The 18382-nt window shown below is 48.2% G+C and overlaps 2 protein-coding genes across 11 annotated transcripts in view; one reads left to right on the top strand and one right to left on the bottom strand.

Moving 5' to 3' along the window:
* The window catches only part of REV1 (REV1 DNA directed polymerase), a 79694-nt gene extending 73766 nt beyond the window's left edge, over positions 1-5928 (top strand). For 5 of the 7 annotated variants that reach the window (XM_027963078.3, XM_004006135.6, XM_042246420.2 and 2 more), the window contains 9 exons: positions 34-136; positions 1147-1312; positions 1465-1667; positions 2720-2953; positions 3490-3610; positions 4391-4611; positions 4717-4873; positions 5103-5205; positions 5519-5928. In XM_027963078.3, coding sequence (XP_027818879.2) covers positions 34-136; positions 1147-1312; positions 1465-1667; positions 2720-2953; positions 3490-3610; positions 4391-4611; positions 4717-4873; positions 5103-5205; positions 5519-5630 — 1420 coding nt within the window. In that variant the 3' untranslated portion in view covers positions 5631-5928. Of the gene's footprint in view, positions 1-33; positions 137-1146; positions 1313-1464; positions 1668-2719; positions 2954-3489; positions 3611-4390; positions 4612-4716; positions 4874-5102; positions 5206-5518 lie in introns of those variants that run through there. The other 2 variants (XM_012173782.5, XM_042246421.2) reach the window with 2 other exon arrangements.
* Positions 5929-6956: 1028 nt separating this feature from the next.
* EIF5B (eukaryotic translation initiation factor 5B) overlaps positions 6957-18382 on the bottom strand; it is a 72866-nt gene continuing 61440 nt past the window's right edge. For 2 of the 4 annotated variants that reach the window (XM_060413928.1, XM_042246423.2), the window contains exons 15-24: positions 16937-17068; positions 16338-16520; positions 16036-16197; positions 15412-15543; positions 13848-13979; positions 13668-13744; positions 13387-13551; positions 9251-9350; positions 7890-8051; positions 6957-7557 (exon numbers count right to left, since the gene is read on the bottom strand). In XM_060413928.1, coding sequence (XP_060269911.1) covers positions 7450-7557; positions 7890-8051; positions 9251-9350; positions 13387-13551; positions 13668-13744; positions 13848-13979; positions 15412-15543; positions 16036-16197; positions 16338-16520; positions 16937-17068 — 1353 coding nt within the window. In that variant the 3' untranslated portion in view covers positions 6957-7449. Of the gene's footprint in view, positions 7558-7889; positions 8052-9211; positions 9351-13386; positions 13552-13667; positions 13745-13847; positions 13980-15411; positions 15544-16035; positions 16198-16337; positions 16521-16936; positions 17069-18382 lie in introns of all 4 variants that reach the window. The other 2 variants (XM_042246422.2, XM_004006136.6) reach the window with 1 other exon arrangement.

Raw genomic sequence — 18382 nt, forward strand, 5'->3', positions numbered from 1 at the left:
GTTCTTCAAAAAAGTTGATTCTATCACTTGCAGGACTGTGACTCTTGACCAGGCAACAGACAGTGCGAAACTCATTGGCACGGCCACGCTGAACATGTTTCACGCGATGAAGCTCAGCATAGCTGACATGCGAGGGGTGAGTAGGGAAAACCCTGAACATGTTCCATGCGATGGAGCTCAGGATAGCTGACATGCGAGGGGTGAGTAGGGAAAACCCTGAACTGTGACACTTTGGGTTCATCTGAGGGCGCTCATGGTGCGGTGCAGGGTTTCACCCACTCATGGTCTTGAATTTTTAAAGCATTTTTCTGTTAAACAGTCAGGGATCCCTGCTCTGGTCCCCGCAATGGGCAGGGCCGGGGGGACTGTGAGGCTGCAAATGTTCTGACCTCTGAGGTCCTTTTTCTGTCAGAAATTTGCTCTGAGGTCTCATGACCTAGCAGGGAGACTTTACCCCAGGCACGTCAAGATACCTTTGGAACAGATGGTGAGAGGGCATCTAGATGTAAAACTCTCAATTTTCTTAAAGATTAACCTTTGTAGGTTGTATGTGCACACATGTATGAGTAAAGGGTAGGTAGTGGCACGGTGTGGGTTTTGTGGAAGGATTGAAGTGTCCGTAGTGGTGAAGACTCTCCCCGACACACACACGCACCTGAGCACTGGAGTGATCCAGAGTGCTCCCCGGGGTGGGCCCGCTTCCCTGTGCCTCCCTGCAGCACACCCACTCCCCACCCCACCCCCGAACTAGCGATGAGGTAGGGCTGCAAGTAGGCTGCCCCTAGTTACATTTTGCTGAAGTCTTAAAACTTAATTGATGTTTCCTGATAGTCCAGTTGGGAGGACTCAGCACTTTCACTGCTGTGGGCTGGGGTTCGGTCCTTGGTTGGGAAGCTAAGATCCCACAAGCTGCAGCCAAAAATAAATAAAAGCTTAACTGATGAGAATGTCAGTGGGCACAGTATTCTACTTTTCTGGAGTTTCTGATTTTGAAGAAATTGGGTAGAATTAGATACTGAAGGTTGAGGTAAATTAACTGCTGACCAGCTACTGCAGAAGTAGTTTTGGAATAAATGATATAAAAGGCTGTTTGAATATTTTCCACTGAACCTTTCTTCCTAGAAACCTGTTTCACTCTGGTTGCAGGTTGGGATTCATGTGAATCAGTTGGTTCCAGCGAATCCAAACCCGCCTGCGTGCCTCAGCCGCCCAGCAGCCCAGCCCAGCCACGGTGCGGGCGGGGCCCCGTCTGTCCTGGAACTCCTGCAGGCCCAGAGGGCGAGGCAGCCCCCGGAAGAGGAGCCCGCAGGAGGTCAGTGCTGCCGTGGGCTCCAGTTCCAGGCTCCGTGGTCGGGAGGGCTCTGCCGGACGCTCGCAGCAGCCTGGCGTTCTGAGTTACACTGAATGAGTAACGAGGCCTTCTTTGCATGAAGGAACTATTTATGACATCTCCTCTATTTCCAGTATTTCTGGCTGCGGTGGATCTGGAAATGCCACCTGCCCCTCGATCTGGCACTGTGCCCTCTCTGTCTCCACACCTGACGCCGGGTGTCGCGCCTGTCACTACCAGCAAAGCCGAGTGTGCCAGCAAGTGGAACGGGCTGCATTCTCCTGTCAGCTTAAAGCCAAGACTCAACCTGAGCATAGAGGTCCCATCACCTTCCCAGGTGTGTGTTGACGGTTGTAGGCATGCGGTCAGCCCGAAAGTAGCGCTACAGCAAGAATGCGATTTTTCTTCACCAGTAACAGCCAAGAACGGGAAAAAGGGCTACCTGTCAGGGAGGATCCAGGTGTTCACTCTGGTGAGAGGCGACCGAGAGGCCAGAGTGCTTCCATGGAGGCCTGCCGCTCTTGCAGGTCGTGCAGCATGGATGAAAGCCAGTTCCTGAACTGTCGCCATCAGCAGCCACCAGATGTAGTTGTGGTGACTTACCTGGTCAACAGCACAGCTTTGCTCCAGAGCCCTTACATCAGAGGTTTTTCTTGCAGCCTTGGCAAGCAGCTCACTCTGTAGGATGAATGATTTTCCTAACACGAGCTATTCACTTAGCTGATGTGGGCTGTAAGCATGGTATGCTATTGGTGTGTTTGCTGTTTGGAAGCTCTGTTGGGAAAATCCACTTTCTCTGTGCCCCTGAGCAGTGGGGGCTGTAAGGCAAGGGAAAGGGGTGGGTGTGACTGGGCCAGAGGAGGGCACGGGTTTCTGGTGAGTTCCCCGAGGGGTGGCTCCCAGCAAGGCAGCCTGGCCTGCCCAGTGTCTGCAGTCATGTTCCTGATGTCACGGTGGGCAGGGGGTTCTGGTGTGTAGGCTGGAGTGAAGCTTCTAGAATCCCTTTTTTCGGGATTGCTGCTCTCAGACAAATAGATCTGAGGCAGGCAGTCCCCTGTCTGAAAAGTAAACCTCTGACTCTGGACCCATCCCAGAAATGGGTATGTGCCTTGGGCTCTGGCTGCTTCCAGGACAAGGTCTAGGACTGCCCCTGAGCAGGAGGTCCAGTGAGGAGGTGGGCAGAGCTGGCCCTGGGAACCAGCCAGCGGCCTGCACTGGTCATCTCGAGTCCACATCGGACCAGCCAGGCGTCAGTGGGCAAAACCCCAGCCATTCCAGAAGCTGATCTGTCTGGGGGTGGCCTTGCTAGCCGGGCCCCTTTAGCTCGCTTTGTTGCCCCCAGTGTCTGGTGGAGACATGTGGTCTCCAAACATCTGTCTGTCCTCGCAGCTCGATCGCTCCGTCCTGGAGGCTCTCCCGCCCGACCTACGGGAGCAGGTGGAGCAGGCATGTGCTGTGCAGCAGGCGGAGCCACCGGGCGACCGGAGGAGAGAGCCTGTCAACGGCTGCAGCGCAGGGATCCTGCCCCAACCCGTGGGGACTGTGCTGCTACAAATACCGGCACCTCAGGACCCTACCAGCGACACGGGCATTAATTTAATAGCTCTTCCGGCGTTTTCCCAGGTAAGTATTCTCGGCCGCCCAGCTCCCAGCATTTCTCTTCTCCTCCGCCCCTCCCAAAGCTGACCTCAGCCCTCGTGGGAGGAGGGTGGCCTGTCTCCACATCACCTGCGGGACAGAAGCTGGCAGAGCAGTCAGGACACCAGGGCCAAGAGGGAGGCTGTGGTGTGGGGGTGCCTGCAGCTCTCCCCAAAGAAAGAATAGTCTGCTGTTCCCTGGGCCCCCCTCAGCACCAGGACAAGAGTTTGAGGTTTCGGGCGAATTACACACACACACCTGTTTTCTTGCATTTTGCTCCCCATTTTCCACTAGTGCTTCTTGCCCTGGTGGTTTTTGTTCATCGATTCATATTCAAAGTTGTATTCCTTATTCTCAGCCTAAAACCTTGTGAGAATTTAATGAGCTTTGATACTGAGGATCTATTAAGAATTCATACAGATCAGAAAAGTATGATCTGAAACCTCTGTGAAAGACATCAGCCAGCTGCCTGTATATAGAGCCAGCCCAGGCTTGACGTGGAACTTGCTCCTGTCCACCAGGTGGACCCAGAGGTGTTTGCGGCTCTCCCTGTGGAGCTTCAGAAGGAGCTGAGAGCAGCCTACGATCAGAGACAGCGTCAGGGAGAACACAGCCCTCCCCAGCAGCCGGCCGGCGCCCCCGGTAAGCTGTGCGGGCCTCAGGGACCAGCAGCGGAGCTGTGAGGAGCGTGTGGTTGGGTGGTTGTCGTGTGTGACGGCCCGGGTCAAGCGCTCAGTCCTGTTAGTGCCTGTCACCTCAGACAGACTAGCTCGTGGCAGGGGGAGGCTGTCCGAGTCCCAGGCGGATCCGTGCCTGAACTCCTTACATCTGAACAGGACGCCACCCAGAGATCTGATTATCTGTCAAGTCTGCTGTCCTTTGAGCCTGCTCCTTCAAAGGATGTAGTTTCAAAGCACAGAGTCTGAAAGTTTTCTCAACATGCATCACAAACACCACATTTAACACATCACTGACCCAGGGATTTTTGCAATAAGTGATTTGTTATATAAGTGAACACTGAAATACCTCTGGCCAGTAACGTTCTGTTTCGATAACAAAAGACATTCATGTCTCTGGTCAGAAGGCATTTTAACAAGAAGCTTAAAAAATTTTTTTAAAATAAAAAAAAGCTTAAAAAAGGAAGCAGCAGCTGTTAAAATGACAACAGGGCAACAGTGCTGCTGAACTGTCGCAAGTGGTTCCCCTGCTGGAAGTTTCCATTGACCCCTGTGAGCCCCCCAGATAGACATGCAGAGGCCGTGAGGCTGAGCAAACCCTAGGAGCTGTGGGGCCAGCGGCCGCCCTCAGGCTGGGCACGTGCCCGCGTGCAGGGGTGCACACGGCAGAAAAGGGGGCCTGTGCACTCTCCCCCCTCACCCCCTCGGCGTGTACGTTGAGGATCTTACGTCCATCTTCCTCTAGTGCCAAAGAACCCGTTACTGCAGCTAAAACCAGCAGCGGTGAAAGACAAGAAACGAAACAAGAAAAAAAGTCCCCTCAGCCCCCAAAGAAAGAGTCAGAGCCCTCTGAAAACCACACTGGTGAACAGCCCGGCAAAGACCCTGCCAGGGGCCTGCACAAGCCCCCAGAAGCTCATTGATGGGTTTCTAAAACACGAAGGTCCCACGTCAGAGAAACCTCTGGTAACTCTTCTACACTTTTTAAACTTTGACCCCTTCCTTCATCAGATCCTCCTGTACCGGATGTTCTGTAAATCCAGCACTTGTCATCATTTGTTTCCTTAACAGGGAGAACTCTCTGCTTCCACTTCAGGTGTTGCTGGCCTTTGTGGGTTGCAGCCTGACATGTCCACAAGTGTCAGGCCCCCGGCGCCCAACCTGGCTGGAGCCGTGGAGTTCAGTGACGTGAAGACCCTGCTCAGAGAGTGGATCACCACCATCTCAGGTCGGGGGCGCTGGTGTCGGTGCTGAGACGCGACAGCCTGGGTGTAGAGCATGAACTCAGCTAGAGGGAGGAGCCTGTTTCCGAGGTCTGAGAAAGCAGCCCCTGCACTGTGGGCTTGGCTCTGCAGCCTCGCTCACTACAGCCCCCCGGGGTGAGGTGTCCCCACAGAGCGCAGCCTTCCCCCTTCAGAAGGATGAGCTGGCCCTCACACGCGCTCTTCCCACTCTAGATCCGATGGAGGAAGACATTCTGCAAGTTGTAAAATATTGCACTGATCTAATAGAGGAGAAGGATTTGGAAAAACTGGACCTCGTTATAAAATACATGAAAAGGTAAACTATTCAGTGCCTTTTACCAAAAGGGAAAAGCGTGTCTGTCAGCACAGCTTGTGGGGCAGGGGAGGGTGGCTGGGGGCGTTCTGCGCGTCACTTAGGTTACCTGTGCTCCTCAGTTACCTATGCCAGAGCGACGGCCTTCATTGTGAATACCAGCTAATATCGACTGGGGAGTCAAAAGGGATCAAAACAAGACTGTTCCTCCTCTCAAAGTCAAACCATAAAAGTGCCTTTCTGAGTGTGTGTACTGAAGATGTTCAGACCCTTCAGCTTTCCTTACTACATGCTAACCCCCTCTCCTCGCTTGCAGGCTGATGCAGCAATCAGTGGAGTCGGTTTGGAATATGGCGTTTGACTTCATTCTCGACAATGTTCAGGTGGTTTTACAGCAAACGTACGGAAGCACATTAAAAGTCACGTGAAGGTGAATCACCAGGGAGCCTGGCGCTCTCCACTAGCTGTGCCATAAGTGCTTGTGAGGTATTTGCAAAGTGCATGATAGTAATGCTCTGAGTTTTATAATTTTAAATTTCTTTTTAAGCGAAGTGTTTTGTACATTTCTTTTCAGTAAGTGCCAAATTTGTCAGTATTGCATGTAAATAATTGTGTTCTTTTACTGTAGCATAGATTCTATTTACAAAATGTTTGTTTATAAAGTTTTATGGATTTTTACAGTGAAGTGTTTACAGTTGTTTAATAAAGAACTGTATGTATATTTTGTACAGGCTCCTTTTTGTGAATCCTTTAGGAAGCAAATCCTGAACTATTCTACTTAAAGAGGCTGAAAACCCTCCAAGCCGGACGGTTACAGGCTCCGTGCTAAGCTCTGACTTTCCTGAGAGCCCTGACTGGTGTTCTACTTGTGCCAACCAAGCAAGGGTAAAGAAAGCATGCACGCACTCACTCCTAACCCAAAGCACCGACACAGGGCCATGTTAACAAAGTCTTCTTTACTTCTTCCAAGTGGAGGAGTTTACATATTTTGAATCAGAACACACACACAGTGAAGACTAAGTTTTCTCCTGGGAAGAGTATGTCCCCCAGGTGGTTTAGAGGTTTTGTCTTTGCCTCTACTGGCCCTTGAGAAACTTTAGTAATAATGAAGAATGCTACAGATTTTCAAATGTATATAAAAGTATTTGTCTATGCTATATGCTCTAAGACTTTAAAAATATAGTTTATAACTCTATGCCAGTGAATACTTGGGGACACCTGCTACCAACACCCCCACTGACTTCACTCAACACTGTGCTATAGAAGGTAGGCAGGTACTAGTCTGATGCTAACAGACTGCTTCTCTCAGGGACCCACTTCCCATATTCTTCAGGAAAACCTTAGGGAACAAGCTACCACCAAATTACTAATATGAAGAAGCTGTTATGTAAGTCCAGACAGTTAATCAACACCCTACTGATTGTCTCGTCAGAAAACGTGTGCATGATAGAACCTGCTAGGACAAGCAGACCCAGACCGATGTATAAACCCCTGATGTCAACGTGTGCTGGGACCCAGGGCGATCAGACCCTTCCTGTCCTCGAGAGAAGGCGCTGTGCTGGGCGGAGACTCGGAGAGCAGCTCTGCCGACAGGAAGGGAAGCCCAGCGGCGCCTGTGGGCACATCTGGGTTCTTTATTGGAATGGGGGACGGTGACGGTGCTGAGAACTGTGGGCGCTCACGACCACACAAGCGGTAAAGGGCAGCCGGCGATGCTCGACACCATGGTTCCACACAAAGCAGATAAAGAAAGATCAAGAAAGCCGAATTTTCTATTTTAAAAAATTCCTACGGGCATATCGCAGAACGTTGGGAGAAGATTCACTGGAAGGATATGCATAAATAAAGACGTGTTTCTTACCTCAAAAAAGTCCCAAGAATCACAAAATCTGCAGAAGCTTGGTTAATCAAATACTGCAGTACTGATTTAATCAGTATAAAATTGAAAGAGCTTTAGATCTGTAATAAAAATCCAAATTTGGGGAAGGAAGGGCAAACTTTAAAACAGCAGCCAGTAGGGGAGGGCGTGGGCGAGTGAACAGGCACGTCGGAGCTGTGGGGACGTGTATCGACCACTGTCAAACCAGTGTAGTTTCTTGGTTTCTCATGGAAAACATTTTATACACCTAGTTTTTTCCTTCTATACTTAAGGTCAATCAGTGTTCAGACAGGTCCATTCCTTGTTTTTCTTGGTGATATTACCACATAATATTGCATTGACTCCAATTCCTGCCCCGGGTGGAAAAATTAGATGATTTCAAATACTTTCTTCAGCTCCACAATAAGCTGCCAGTCACTCTTCTGCATCTCGTCTCTGAACCAGTCTTTGAGAGCATCGATGGACTGCCGGCTGATCTGCAAGGCCGGAGGCACAGACAGTAAACAAAACCACGTAACAAACGAGTGCCAGGTGCTGTCACCACCAAGACAGCTCAGGCGGAACTTAGCAAGGCAGCGCCCACCTGTCTGTGTTAGGAAGCAGAGGCCTAGGGCCCGCTCTGCTCGGTGAGTCAGGGGAGGGGGCCCAACCTAGGTGTTTTAGTGGGTGCTCTGAGGAGGTCAAAGCCAGGCCAAGCCTTAGTGAAGAATCCAGTCCGTTCGGGTTCTAAACATCAGCCCTCCGCTCCCGAGTAAAGTCATCAGAAGAGCTGACAGCCCCTCTCTCAACTGCTGAGTGAGTGACTTACCTTACTGACAAGAATGTCTGTAGCTTCAAAATGGCGTCCGTACATTTTGGGAGATTCACCCGGGATGGGTTCTATTTTGACACAGACTTCTTGTCCTTTTTTTGCAACATCCACTTGTTTATGGTTTACTTCAATACTCGTTACTATTCCAATGTCAACAAACTGTAAACAGAAACTGCAGTGTGAGCGGAGGCACTCTGAGTTGTTTCTACCCTGCCCTCTGCGTGACAGCTGCCGGGGGAGGAGGGACAGCAGGCCCAGAAGCCCTGGCTCAGAAACGAGCCTGGGGTGAGCGGCCTGGAGAACAAGGGGGCGAGTGGAGAGGCAGGGAGCCCACCCGGGGTGGGCGCTGTGAGCTACCCGCCCTCGGCCACAGTGAGGGGCCACAGCACCACTCTGCTGCCTGGATCCCTATCCAGGGGAAGACGAGTGAAAATGGAATCTAGTTTGGCTAAAGCCACACCAGGGACGCCTGCTGCTAGGAAGTGTCCAGCTCAGCCCACGGAGCTGGTGGAGGAGCGATGAGCCCTAGGGGCAGCGGAGTCACGGTGCGCAGAGGACGGCAGGGCCCCCACCCACACGGGAGCCAGGCCTCCTGGGGCACCTGAGGGCCCCAAGTGCCACGCAGCAAGGACACGAGGACCCGGCCTGAATGGGCTCCCGCGGACCAAACCCCGGATAACTGGGTACCAAGAGAGACAAACCCTTGTGTACAAGATGCCTGAGGGGAAGTCCAGGGTCGGGGAAAAGGTATAACCAGTGCCCGGGGGGGACAGCGAGTGGGTTAAACGGGGCAAACTGTCCCCAGTGGAGACACATGGAAACCACCAGACAAAGCCAGGCTGAGGAGCCCTCTGTGAAACTGCCGGTCTGGACTCTTCAGAAAGGATGGCGGGCTGTTCCCGATCGAGACCAAAGTGCTAATAACCAGGCTCCACACACCTGGACGGAGCCCTGGGCCGGATGAGCAAACAACATGACTGAAGATGTGGGGCACTATCGGTGACGTGTGAGAACTCTGACTCACAGGACTTTACTCAATGTTACTTTTCCCTGGCCATGATGCTAATCCAGAGGAAAGACGGATGAGTGCTCACTATTCTAGTCTGAATTTTCTCCCAGACTCAGAGGTGTCAATGCCAATAATTCTGCAGCTTTCATGACTTCAGGCACTGACACCAGGCGCTGAGAATCCACAGATAAGCAGCTGCCGCCAAGGAATCAAGCAGAGGGAAGGACAAGCTCTGCTGGGTGTTCTGCTCACTCCTGAGCTGCCAGCACTGCTCTAAGAGCAGACATCCCTAAGCACACCCAGAACTCACGTTTTTGCTGGGCACGCACACGGGGGTCCCCTGCTTCACCTGCCCTGCTTCCACAGTCACGCCCATCACTATCGGGTCCCGAGAATTGAAGATGAACTGAGGGAGGATCTTCATCTTGCAGGGGAATACTGCTATGTGCCTGCAAGGAAAAAATACAACCAAGGATTTTTCAGCTTACAGAATCCCTTAAGATGCATGAGAAAGCAAGCACCCGTGACTGAGGCTGGCCCTCCCGCAGGTCCTGCTGGCCAGAGCCCCACCCACATCCTGTCTGGACCTGGGGGGCTGGTGAAGGGCTCTTACCACCAACCCCTAAAGCCCTGCCCACGGCCTACCAGGTGCCTCCCGCATTCTCCCCAGGTCACCGGTACCTCCACCTCAGCACCCATCCTCAGCTCAGTCACTCAGTCATGTCCGACTCTTTGCGACCCCATGAACTGCAGCACGCCAGGCCTCCCTGTCCATCACCAACTCCCGGAGTTCACTCAGATTCACGTCCATCGAGTCAGTGATGCCATCCAGCCATCTCATCCTCTGTCTTCCCCTTCTCCTCCTGCCCCCAATCCCTCCCAGCATCAGAGTCTTTTCCATTGAGGCAACTCTTCGCATGAGGTGGCCAAAGTACTGGAGTTTCAGCTTTAGCATCATTCCTTCCAAAGAAATCCCAGGGCTGATCTCCTTTAGAATGAACTGGTTGGATCTCCTTGCAGTCCAAGGGACTCTCAAGAGTCTTCTCCAACACCACAGTTCAAAAGCATCAATTCTTCGGCGCTCAGGTTTCTTTATAGTCCAACTCTCACATCCATACATGACCACTGGAAAAACCATAGCCTTGACTAGACGGACCTTAGTCAGCAAAGTAACGTCTCTGCTTTTGAATATGCTATCTAGGTTGCTCATAACTTTTCTTCCAAGGAGTAAGCATCTTTTAATTTCATGGCTACAATCACCATCTGCAGTGATTTTGGAGCCCCCGAAAATAAATTGACACTGTTTCCCCATCTATTTCCCATGAAGTGATGGGACCAGATGCCGTGATCTTCGTTTTCTGAATGTTGAGCTTTAAGCCAACTTTTTCACTCTCCTCTTTCACTTTCATCAAGAGGCTTTTAGTTCCTCTTCACTTTCTGCCATAAGGGTGGTGTTATCTGCATATCTGAGGTTATTGATATTTCTCCCGGCAATCTTGATTCCAGCTTGTGGTTCTTCCAGCCCAGCGTTTCTCATGATATGCTCTGCATATAAGTTAAATAAGCAGGGTGACAATATACAGCCTTGACGTATTCCTTTTCCTATCTGGAACCAGTCTGTTGTTCCATGTCCAGTTCTAACTGGGGCTTCCTGACCTGCATACAGATTTCTCAAGAGGCAGGTCAGGTGGTCTGTATTCCCATCTCTTTCAGAATTTTCCACAGTTTATTGTGATCCACACAGTCAAAGGCTTTGGCATAGTCAATAAAGCAGAAATAGATGTTTTTCTGGAACTCTCTTGCTTTTTCGATGATCCAGCGGATGTTGGCAATTTGATCTCTGGTTCCTCTGCCTTTTCAAAACCAGCTTGAACATCTGGAAGTTCACGGTTCACATATTGTTGAAGCCTGACTTGGAGAATTTTGACCATTACTTTACTAGCATGTGAGATGAGTGCAATGGTGCAGTAGTTTGAGCATTGTTTGGCATTGCCTTTCTTTGGGATTGGAATGAAAACTGACCTTTTCCAGTCCTGTGGCCACTGCTGAGTTTTCCAAATTTGCTGGCATATTGAGTACAGCACTTTCACAGCATCATCTTTCAGGATTTGAAATAGCTCCACTGGAATTCCATCACCTCCGCTAGCTTTGTTCCTAGTGATGCTTTCTAAGGCCCACTTGACTTCACATTCCAGGATGTCTGGCTCTTGGTGAGTGATCACACCATCGTGATTATCTGGGTCATGAAGATCTTTTTTGTACAGTTCTGTGTATTCTTGCCGCCTCTTCTTAATATCTTCTGCTTCTGTCAGGTCCATACCATTTCTGTCCTTTATCGAGCCCATCTTTGCATGAAATGTTCCCTTGGTGTCTCTAATTTTCTTGAAGAGATCTCTAGTCTTTCCCATTCTCTTCTTGTCCTCTATTTCTTTGCACTGATTGCTGAAGAAGGCTTTCTTATCTCTCCTTGCTATTCTTTGGAACTCTGCATTCAGATGCTTATATCTTTCCTTTTCTCCTTTGCTGTTTGCTTCTCTTTTCACAGCTATTTGTAGGACCTCCCCAGACAGCCATTTTGCTTTTTTGCATTTCTGTTCCATGGGGATGGTCTTGATCCCTGTCTCCTGTACAATGTCACAAACCTCATTCCATAGTTCATCAGGCACTCTATCTATCAGATCTAGGCCCTTAAATCTATTTCTCACTTCCAATATATAATCATAAGGGATTTGATTTAGGTCATACCTGAATGGTCTAGTGGTTTTCCCTACTTTCTTCAATTTAAGTCTCAATTTGGTAATAAGGAGTTCATGATCTGAGCCACAGTCAGCTCCTGGTCTTGTTTTTGCTGACTGTATAGAGCTTCTCCATCTTTGGCTGCAAAGCATATGATCGATCTGATTTTGGTGTTGACCATCTGGTGATCTCCGTGTGTAGAGTCTTCTCTTGTCTTGTTGAAGAGGGTGTTTGCTATGACCAGTGCATTTTCTTGGCGAAACTCTATTAGTCTTTGCCCTGCTTCATTCTGCATTCCAAAGCCAAATTTGCCTGTTACTTCAGGTGTTTCTTGACTTCCTACTTTTGCATTCCAGTCCCCTGTAATGAAAAGGACATCTTTTTAGGTGTTAGTTCTAGAAGATCTTGTAGGTCTTCATAGAACCGTTCAACTTCAGCTTCTTCAGCGTTACTGGTTGGGGTCCAGACTTGGATTACCGTGATGTTGAATGGTTTGCCTTGGAGACGAACAGAGATCATTCTGTAGTTTGTGAGATTGCATCCAAGTACTGCATTTCGGACTCTTTTGTTGACCATGCATGGCTACTCCATTTCTTCTGAGGGATTCCTGCCCGCAGTAGTAGATATAATGGTCATCTGAGTTAAATTCACCCATTCCAGTCCATTTTAGTTCGCTGATTCCTAGAATGTCGACGTTCACTCTTGCCATCTCTTGTTTGACCACTTCCAATTTGCCTTGATTCATGGACCTGACATTCCAGGTTCCTATGCAATATTGCTCTTTATAGCATCAGACCTTGCTTCTGTCACCAGTCACATGCACAGATGGGTATTGTTTTTGCTTTGGCTCCATCCCTTCATTCTTTCTGGAGTTATTTCTCCACTGATCTCCAGTAGCATACTGGGCACCTACTGACCTGGGGAGTCCCTCTTTCAGTATCCTATCATTTTGCCTTTTCATACTGTTCATGGGGTTCTCAAGGCAAGAATACTGAAGTGGTTTGCCATTCCCTTCTCCAGTGGACCATATTCTGTCAGACCTCTCCACCATGACCCGCCCGTCTTGGGTTGCCCCACGGGCATGGCTTAGTTTCACGAGTTAGACAAGGCTGTGGTCCTAGTGTGATTAGATTGACTAGTTTTCTGTGAGTATGGCTTCAGTATGTCTGCTCTCTGATGCCCTCTTGCAACACCTACCATCCTGACCAGGGCTTTTCTCACCTCCCACCCTCACCCCAGGCATGTGGGCCACGCCCTCCATTTTCAGATCAGCTGCCTCCCCAGCCACACTGTCAAGCTCAGCTCGCCTCCCTGAGGTCTTTCCCTGCTTTACCTGGGGTCTCCCAGCTTCTCCCGTGTTCTCTGCTTGTCCCATCCCTGAGCTCCAAGAGAAGGGACCTGCCAGGGTCGCCCTTGGAGTGTTGCTAGAAGAGGTGGGGCTCCTTACACAGGGCCCTTCACTTTCTAATTCCCAAACTCAAGCTGGTCCATGTGACCCCAGATGAGGACTCCCAGCACGACGCATCCCCAACCCATTAGTGCAACCTAGGTCTGCCAACTGGAAAATAAAATGCTAAACAGAAACGTTACAGAGAGTGTGGGTTCGCACACTGCGTCTCAGGTGGGCCTGATCTGTGGCAACACGTCACTGCGGGACGTCAAATGCCACGCTTTTGTTGCACACACACCTGTCTGCACATCACCAGCTCTGTTAGCACGGATCCAAAGTAGGTAAAATTACCAACTTACTTAAATTCTTCTTGTTTCTGTTTCTTGTAGTCTTGTCTGTATTTCGTAAAGGCATCAAATAAATGATAAATAATTTCTGCACTAAAAATTCTAACTCCTAAACTATCAGCCATTTCTTGGGCATCCCGTTCAATTCTCACATCGAAGGCCAAAATCACTGCATACCTGAAAGGTTAAAACACATCAAGGATTACTAGATAAAATACAGACCATGTCTTAACAGTCCTACTCAATCAAAGAGGCAGTATGCAAGCCTTCAGCGCAGAGGAGAAATGACTTACTGAGGGTCATGCTCCAGCATCACCGAAGCCTTCATGACATCTTTTTTGTGGACAGGCCCAATGTTGATCCCTGCATACTGTAAAAGGGGTTTCCTGGGTCAGATTCCTGTGCCAGGTGATGGGACAGCCCCCCAGACAGCACCCCCCACTGAGTCCTGGGGAGTCAGCCCCATGACTTACGGGCACTTCTGATGTCTTCAGAAATTCAAGGAGAGCTTCCAGAGATCCCAGGGTTGAGGCCTGGACATAGACGCCTTTCTCTTCTAATTTGATAGCATTCAGTGTCTGCTTTAACTCGTGGATCAGCTCATCCTTGAGAAGAATTGACATTTGACAAGGTTATAAATACACCACTATCTCAGCAGCCTAGAATTAAACTGTTTCTCTTTTTGATTACGTGTTCATCTGAAAATAGGAACCCAAGGCTGAGTGTGGGCAAGGTGTGGTGAACTTGTGCAGGAAGGGAAGAAGAGACGTGGGTGCAGACCTGAGCGGTGCCCACCTCACTTGAGTTAGGCTGACTAATGATGGAACATGTGAGGCCTCTGCGCCACCTGGCAGAGTAGATATAAAGCAGATGGATGAAAGGAATGATATAATAAATAATCTTCTGGGAGATAAAAGTCCCGATGTAATGTGGTGCAGGAGTCCTAAGCCCAGCAGGTTTGATGGTCAAACCACTTCATCTCAACAGTCCTTTACTTCTATCACTGTTCCTTACAAGGTGGAGAGATTTTGATCAGAGGTCAGTAAAACCACCCTCTCATTGCCATGACAGACACACAAGTCCACGGCCCCCTGAAGACTGGCTAGAGGGGCAGCCTGCCCTCGCTGGCCGACTCCCTGAGCAGTGACTGGGTGCTGCCTCCAGAGCAGTGGCCCCAGCACACGGGAGCCCCGTGCTGGCAACAGCAGTGTTTTCTCTTCGCAAGAGAATAAACAATCATGTCTCAGCGTTTGCTTTTGTGAAGCTCCGCTGGGCTCGTGTGTGGCACCTGCTCCTGAAGACAGGCAGACGGGCTTTACGATGACCTCTAGGACCCAGTACGAGATTCGTTCGTTCTGTCTGTATGACTGAGTTAAAGCGGCTCAGTCGTGTCCGATCTTTGCTACCCCATGGACCGCAGCCTGCCAGCCTCCTCTGTCAATGGAATTCTCTAGGCCAGAATAGTGGAGTCGGTTGTCATTCCCTTCTCTAGGGGATCTTCCCAACCCAGGGACTGAACCCAAGTCTCCTGCATTGCACGTAGATTCTTTACCATTTGAGCCACCAGGGAAGCCAGTCTATATAACTGGGTATCTTAAAGAAACAAATCACGAATGGAGAACTTCTAGCTTCTGGTTCTTGTTTCTTTTTTGGATGTGGACCATTTTTTAAATCTGTACTGAATTTATTACAACACTGTTTCTGGTTTATGTTTGGTTTTTTGGCCATGAGGCATGTGGGACCTTAGTCCCCCAACCAGGGATTGAACCTGCAGCAAAGTCTTCACCACTGGACCACCAGGAAAGTCCCTGGTTCATTTTTTAAATAAAATGTTCTAACTTTAACGTATATAAATGATCATTTATGCCAATTTGTGGTTATACAAACAGAATTCTAAACCATCAACCGTTTGTTCAGGGCCCCAGATAAGTCTCCACGAAGACAAAGGTGCCTGTTTTATTCTTCACTCCCAGCAGTACCCTCCTCACACAAGACACAACACAAAACATCACTGGAGGAAGAAATAAAGGAACTTACTTTAAGAACTGGGATTTCATCTTCTTTATAAGCCACAAGGAGGGGTAAACCAGCCAATGTTTTTTCCAGGTCCTTTCCAAGAATCTTTACCCCCTGAGCTGCTTCTACCTCCTTATGCTTCTCATACTGGTTCTACAGAGATCGAAACAGTTGTTACTACATTTACGAGAAAGGTGGCTAGCAGGGGACAAGGATGATAGATGATGCTGTCATGACTTTGGGACAGGAAGAGTTCTCTAAAGTACATGCAAAAAGCAATAAATACAAATCAAAGACTGATAAATTCAACATTAAAGCTAAGTAACTTTGATTCCCAAGAAACCATAGAATGAGTGAACAAACGAGTCACAGCAGAAGATGCCACAATACACACACGGTCACTGCCAGTAACTAGACAGCTGTGTGGAGCCAGAACAGTGTGCTTTTGAGTTTTATGAGGAACTCTGCTGGTAAGTAAGAAATTTCTCAAATCTCTAATAGAAGGTCCTTTCTGTATGAAGACACCTGGAATTAAACCAGTGAGGGGTGCGTGTGTGTATTAAAGCAGGTGGCTCTCAAAGGGAGGAACAACCCCAGCAGAACTTCTCAACAGGGTGCAAGTTCCGCGTGCCGGTGCTCACTCACCTTCACCCTTAACTCCTTCATAGGGGGAGGTAACAGGAGGCCTCGGATCTGCGTGACGATAGGGCCTTCTACTCCTGGAACAATAATTGTGTCTCCTTCCTTCAGACGCCCGTTGATCAGTATTACATCAATAGTCGTGCCCATTCCCGGGAGAGCCTTAACCTAAGACACATTGTTGCAAAGGGGGTGAAACACAGGTTACAATGAACCACACTGACTGAATTGAGAGCAATCCATGGCCCCACCTGAAAACCCTGGGGCGGGGGGGTGCAGGGTGGATTAAACTGAATAGCTGGCATTACCTCCATCACCTGGGCTCTCAGCTCCTCACACTGGGCAAGCCTCTTACTCAACATGGTCTGAGTCAACTCGACAAGAAGGCAGATCAGACTTCCCATGCCATCGCCCGTGTGTGCAGAGGTAGGTACCAAGGACACAAAAGTGCGGGGATCCTTATTCTCATAAAACAAAGCTGCATTCAGCCCCTAGAGACATAAAAAGCAAAGTGACTGGTACAGGCCAAGCTGGGGAGGAAGGCCTCCAGAACAGAAACCACTAGCTGGAGGCTGGATGAACAACGGCTCTTCATTCGGAAAACGCCTCACTAGCAGCGAGACCACATGCACCCTGGAGGTAGTGATCACAGTACAGAAAAGCAGTTCCCTTCCAAGTCAGCTTGGTGTTTAACATTTGTTTAAGTGTTAAAAATTCAGACTGCAAAGACAGGTCTTTGAAGTAAAGAATTTAAAAGGAGACTGGAGAAAAGAATGGAAAATGCTGAATGCCACTCCTAGGGAAGCAGAACCAGAACCAGTCAAAGTGCTGGCCTGATAATAAGGACAAGGCAAAAGGAAGAGTCTCCCATGATGCGGCCTCTTGTAAAGAAGGGAAGCTTTCTGACCTGCTGCGCAAACTCCACGATGATCGCCTTGGCCCGCTCCTCGAATTCATCTCTGGTGTTCTTCTTCTGCTTCTTCAGAGTAGCAGCCACGTCAGAGTCAGGGCTCTTTTTCCAATCATACAACCTATCAATCTAGAAACGTTTTTTATGTAAGAAACATCTCTAAAGCACTCGCAAAGCTCAGCAAGTTAATAACTAAAGTTAATGTAAAAGCGCCAGGAAATCCAAATGTGTATCACACACATGTGGAAGAGTGTGTACTACTCAGACATTTCATAGAACCCAAAGTCCCGATCATATGCTTAGCTGCATCCCCTTTTAATTAGAAACTGAAGTCCCACACTGCCCACTGGCTTCCAACCAGTTCATGAGAAGCTGCCATTTATTCCAAAATATCCTAGGAACATTAACATATGCTGGAATTCCAAAATGGTTAAATAGCTGACAGAAAAAAGGATTAATTACAGCCAAGTACCATCACCAGGAAAATGACATATGAAAAATACAGAAGAAAATAATTATTTCCTATCTCAGAGAACACCCCATCATTAACTGTTTTATTGCTCAAATTAGGGTTGAATCTGTTTAATTAAATAATCTATTTTCTCTCACTTTTCAAGAGTGATAAATGGGTATAAAGAGGAAGATTATTTAATAGTAAAAACAAAAAAATCAGAATATGTTGGCTCAGTCTCGGGTGATAATACAAAGTAGCAGACCAAACTTAATGCTATCAAGAAGGAAAATCAGTAGAAACAGACCCAGAAATGACAACGATGAAATATGATTAGCATCACCTCTGAGCCACTAGGGAAGCCCCCCAGTTAGCATCCAAGGGCCTTAAAACAGTTGTTGGAAATATACAGTTGTTATATATATAAATTTATATAAATGACTTTAAAGGAAAAGCATGTAACTCAAAGAGCTAAAAAGTGTATATATACATGTATAAAATCTGAACTAAAAAAGAAAAAATCACTGATTGAACTGAAGCAGATGACACAATGCCGAAGATCAGCAAATAAGATAAAGTAAATACAAACTACCCCAACTGAGGCATGTAGGAAAAAACCATGGGGAAAAAGAAAACTTCAGTAACTTCTATAAAACAATATTAATAGAAGTAACTCAGGGTCTAGAAAAGCTCTAGAATCCTATCAAATACTTAAAGAAGAATAAGCAAAGAGAGCAGAAAAATAACTGCACAAATAATAACCAAGAACTTTCTAAGGAAATCAAACTGAAGCAGGATAAATATAAAGAAAACTATTACATAATCTCACTGACAAAATTCTTAAAAGTCTTTTTAAAAGCATTCCAAAAAATCCCACATTACATACTGTTGAACAAAGAATGAGTAGAGATAAAAGGCAGGAAGTGAAGACAATGAAGGAAAAAATAATTTTTTAACCTAGAATTCTGTATCAATAAAACTATTTAGAAAAT

Source organism: Ovis aries, chromosome 3 (assembly GCF_016772045.2).
Source record: "Ovis aries strain OAR_USU_Benz2616 breed Rambouillet chromosome 3, ARS-UI_Ramb_v3.0, whole genome shotgun sequence".
NCBI lineage: Eukaryota > Metazoa > Chordata > Mammalia > Artiodactyla > Bovidae > Ovis > Ovis aries.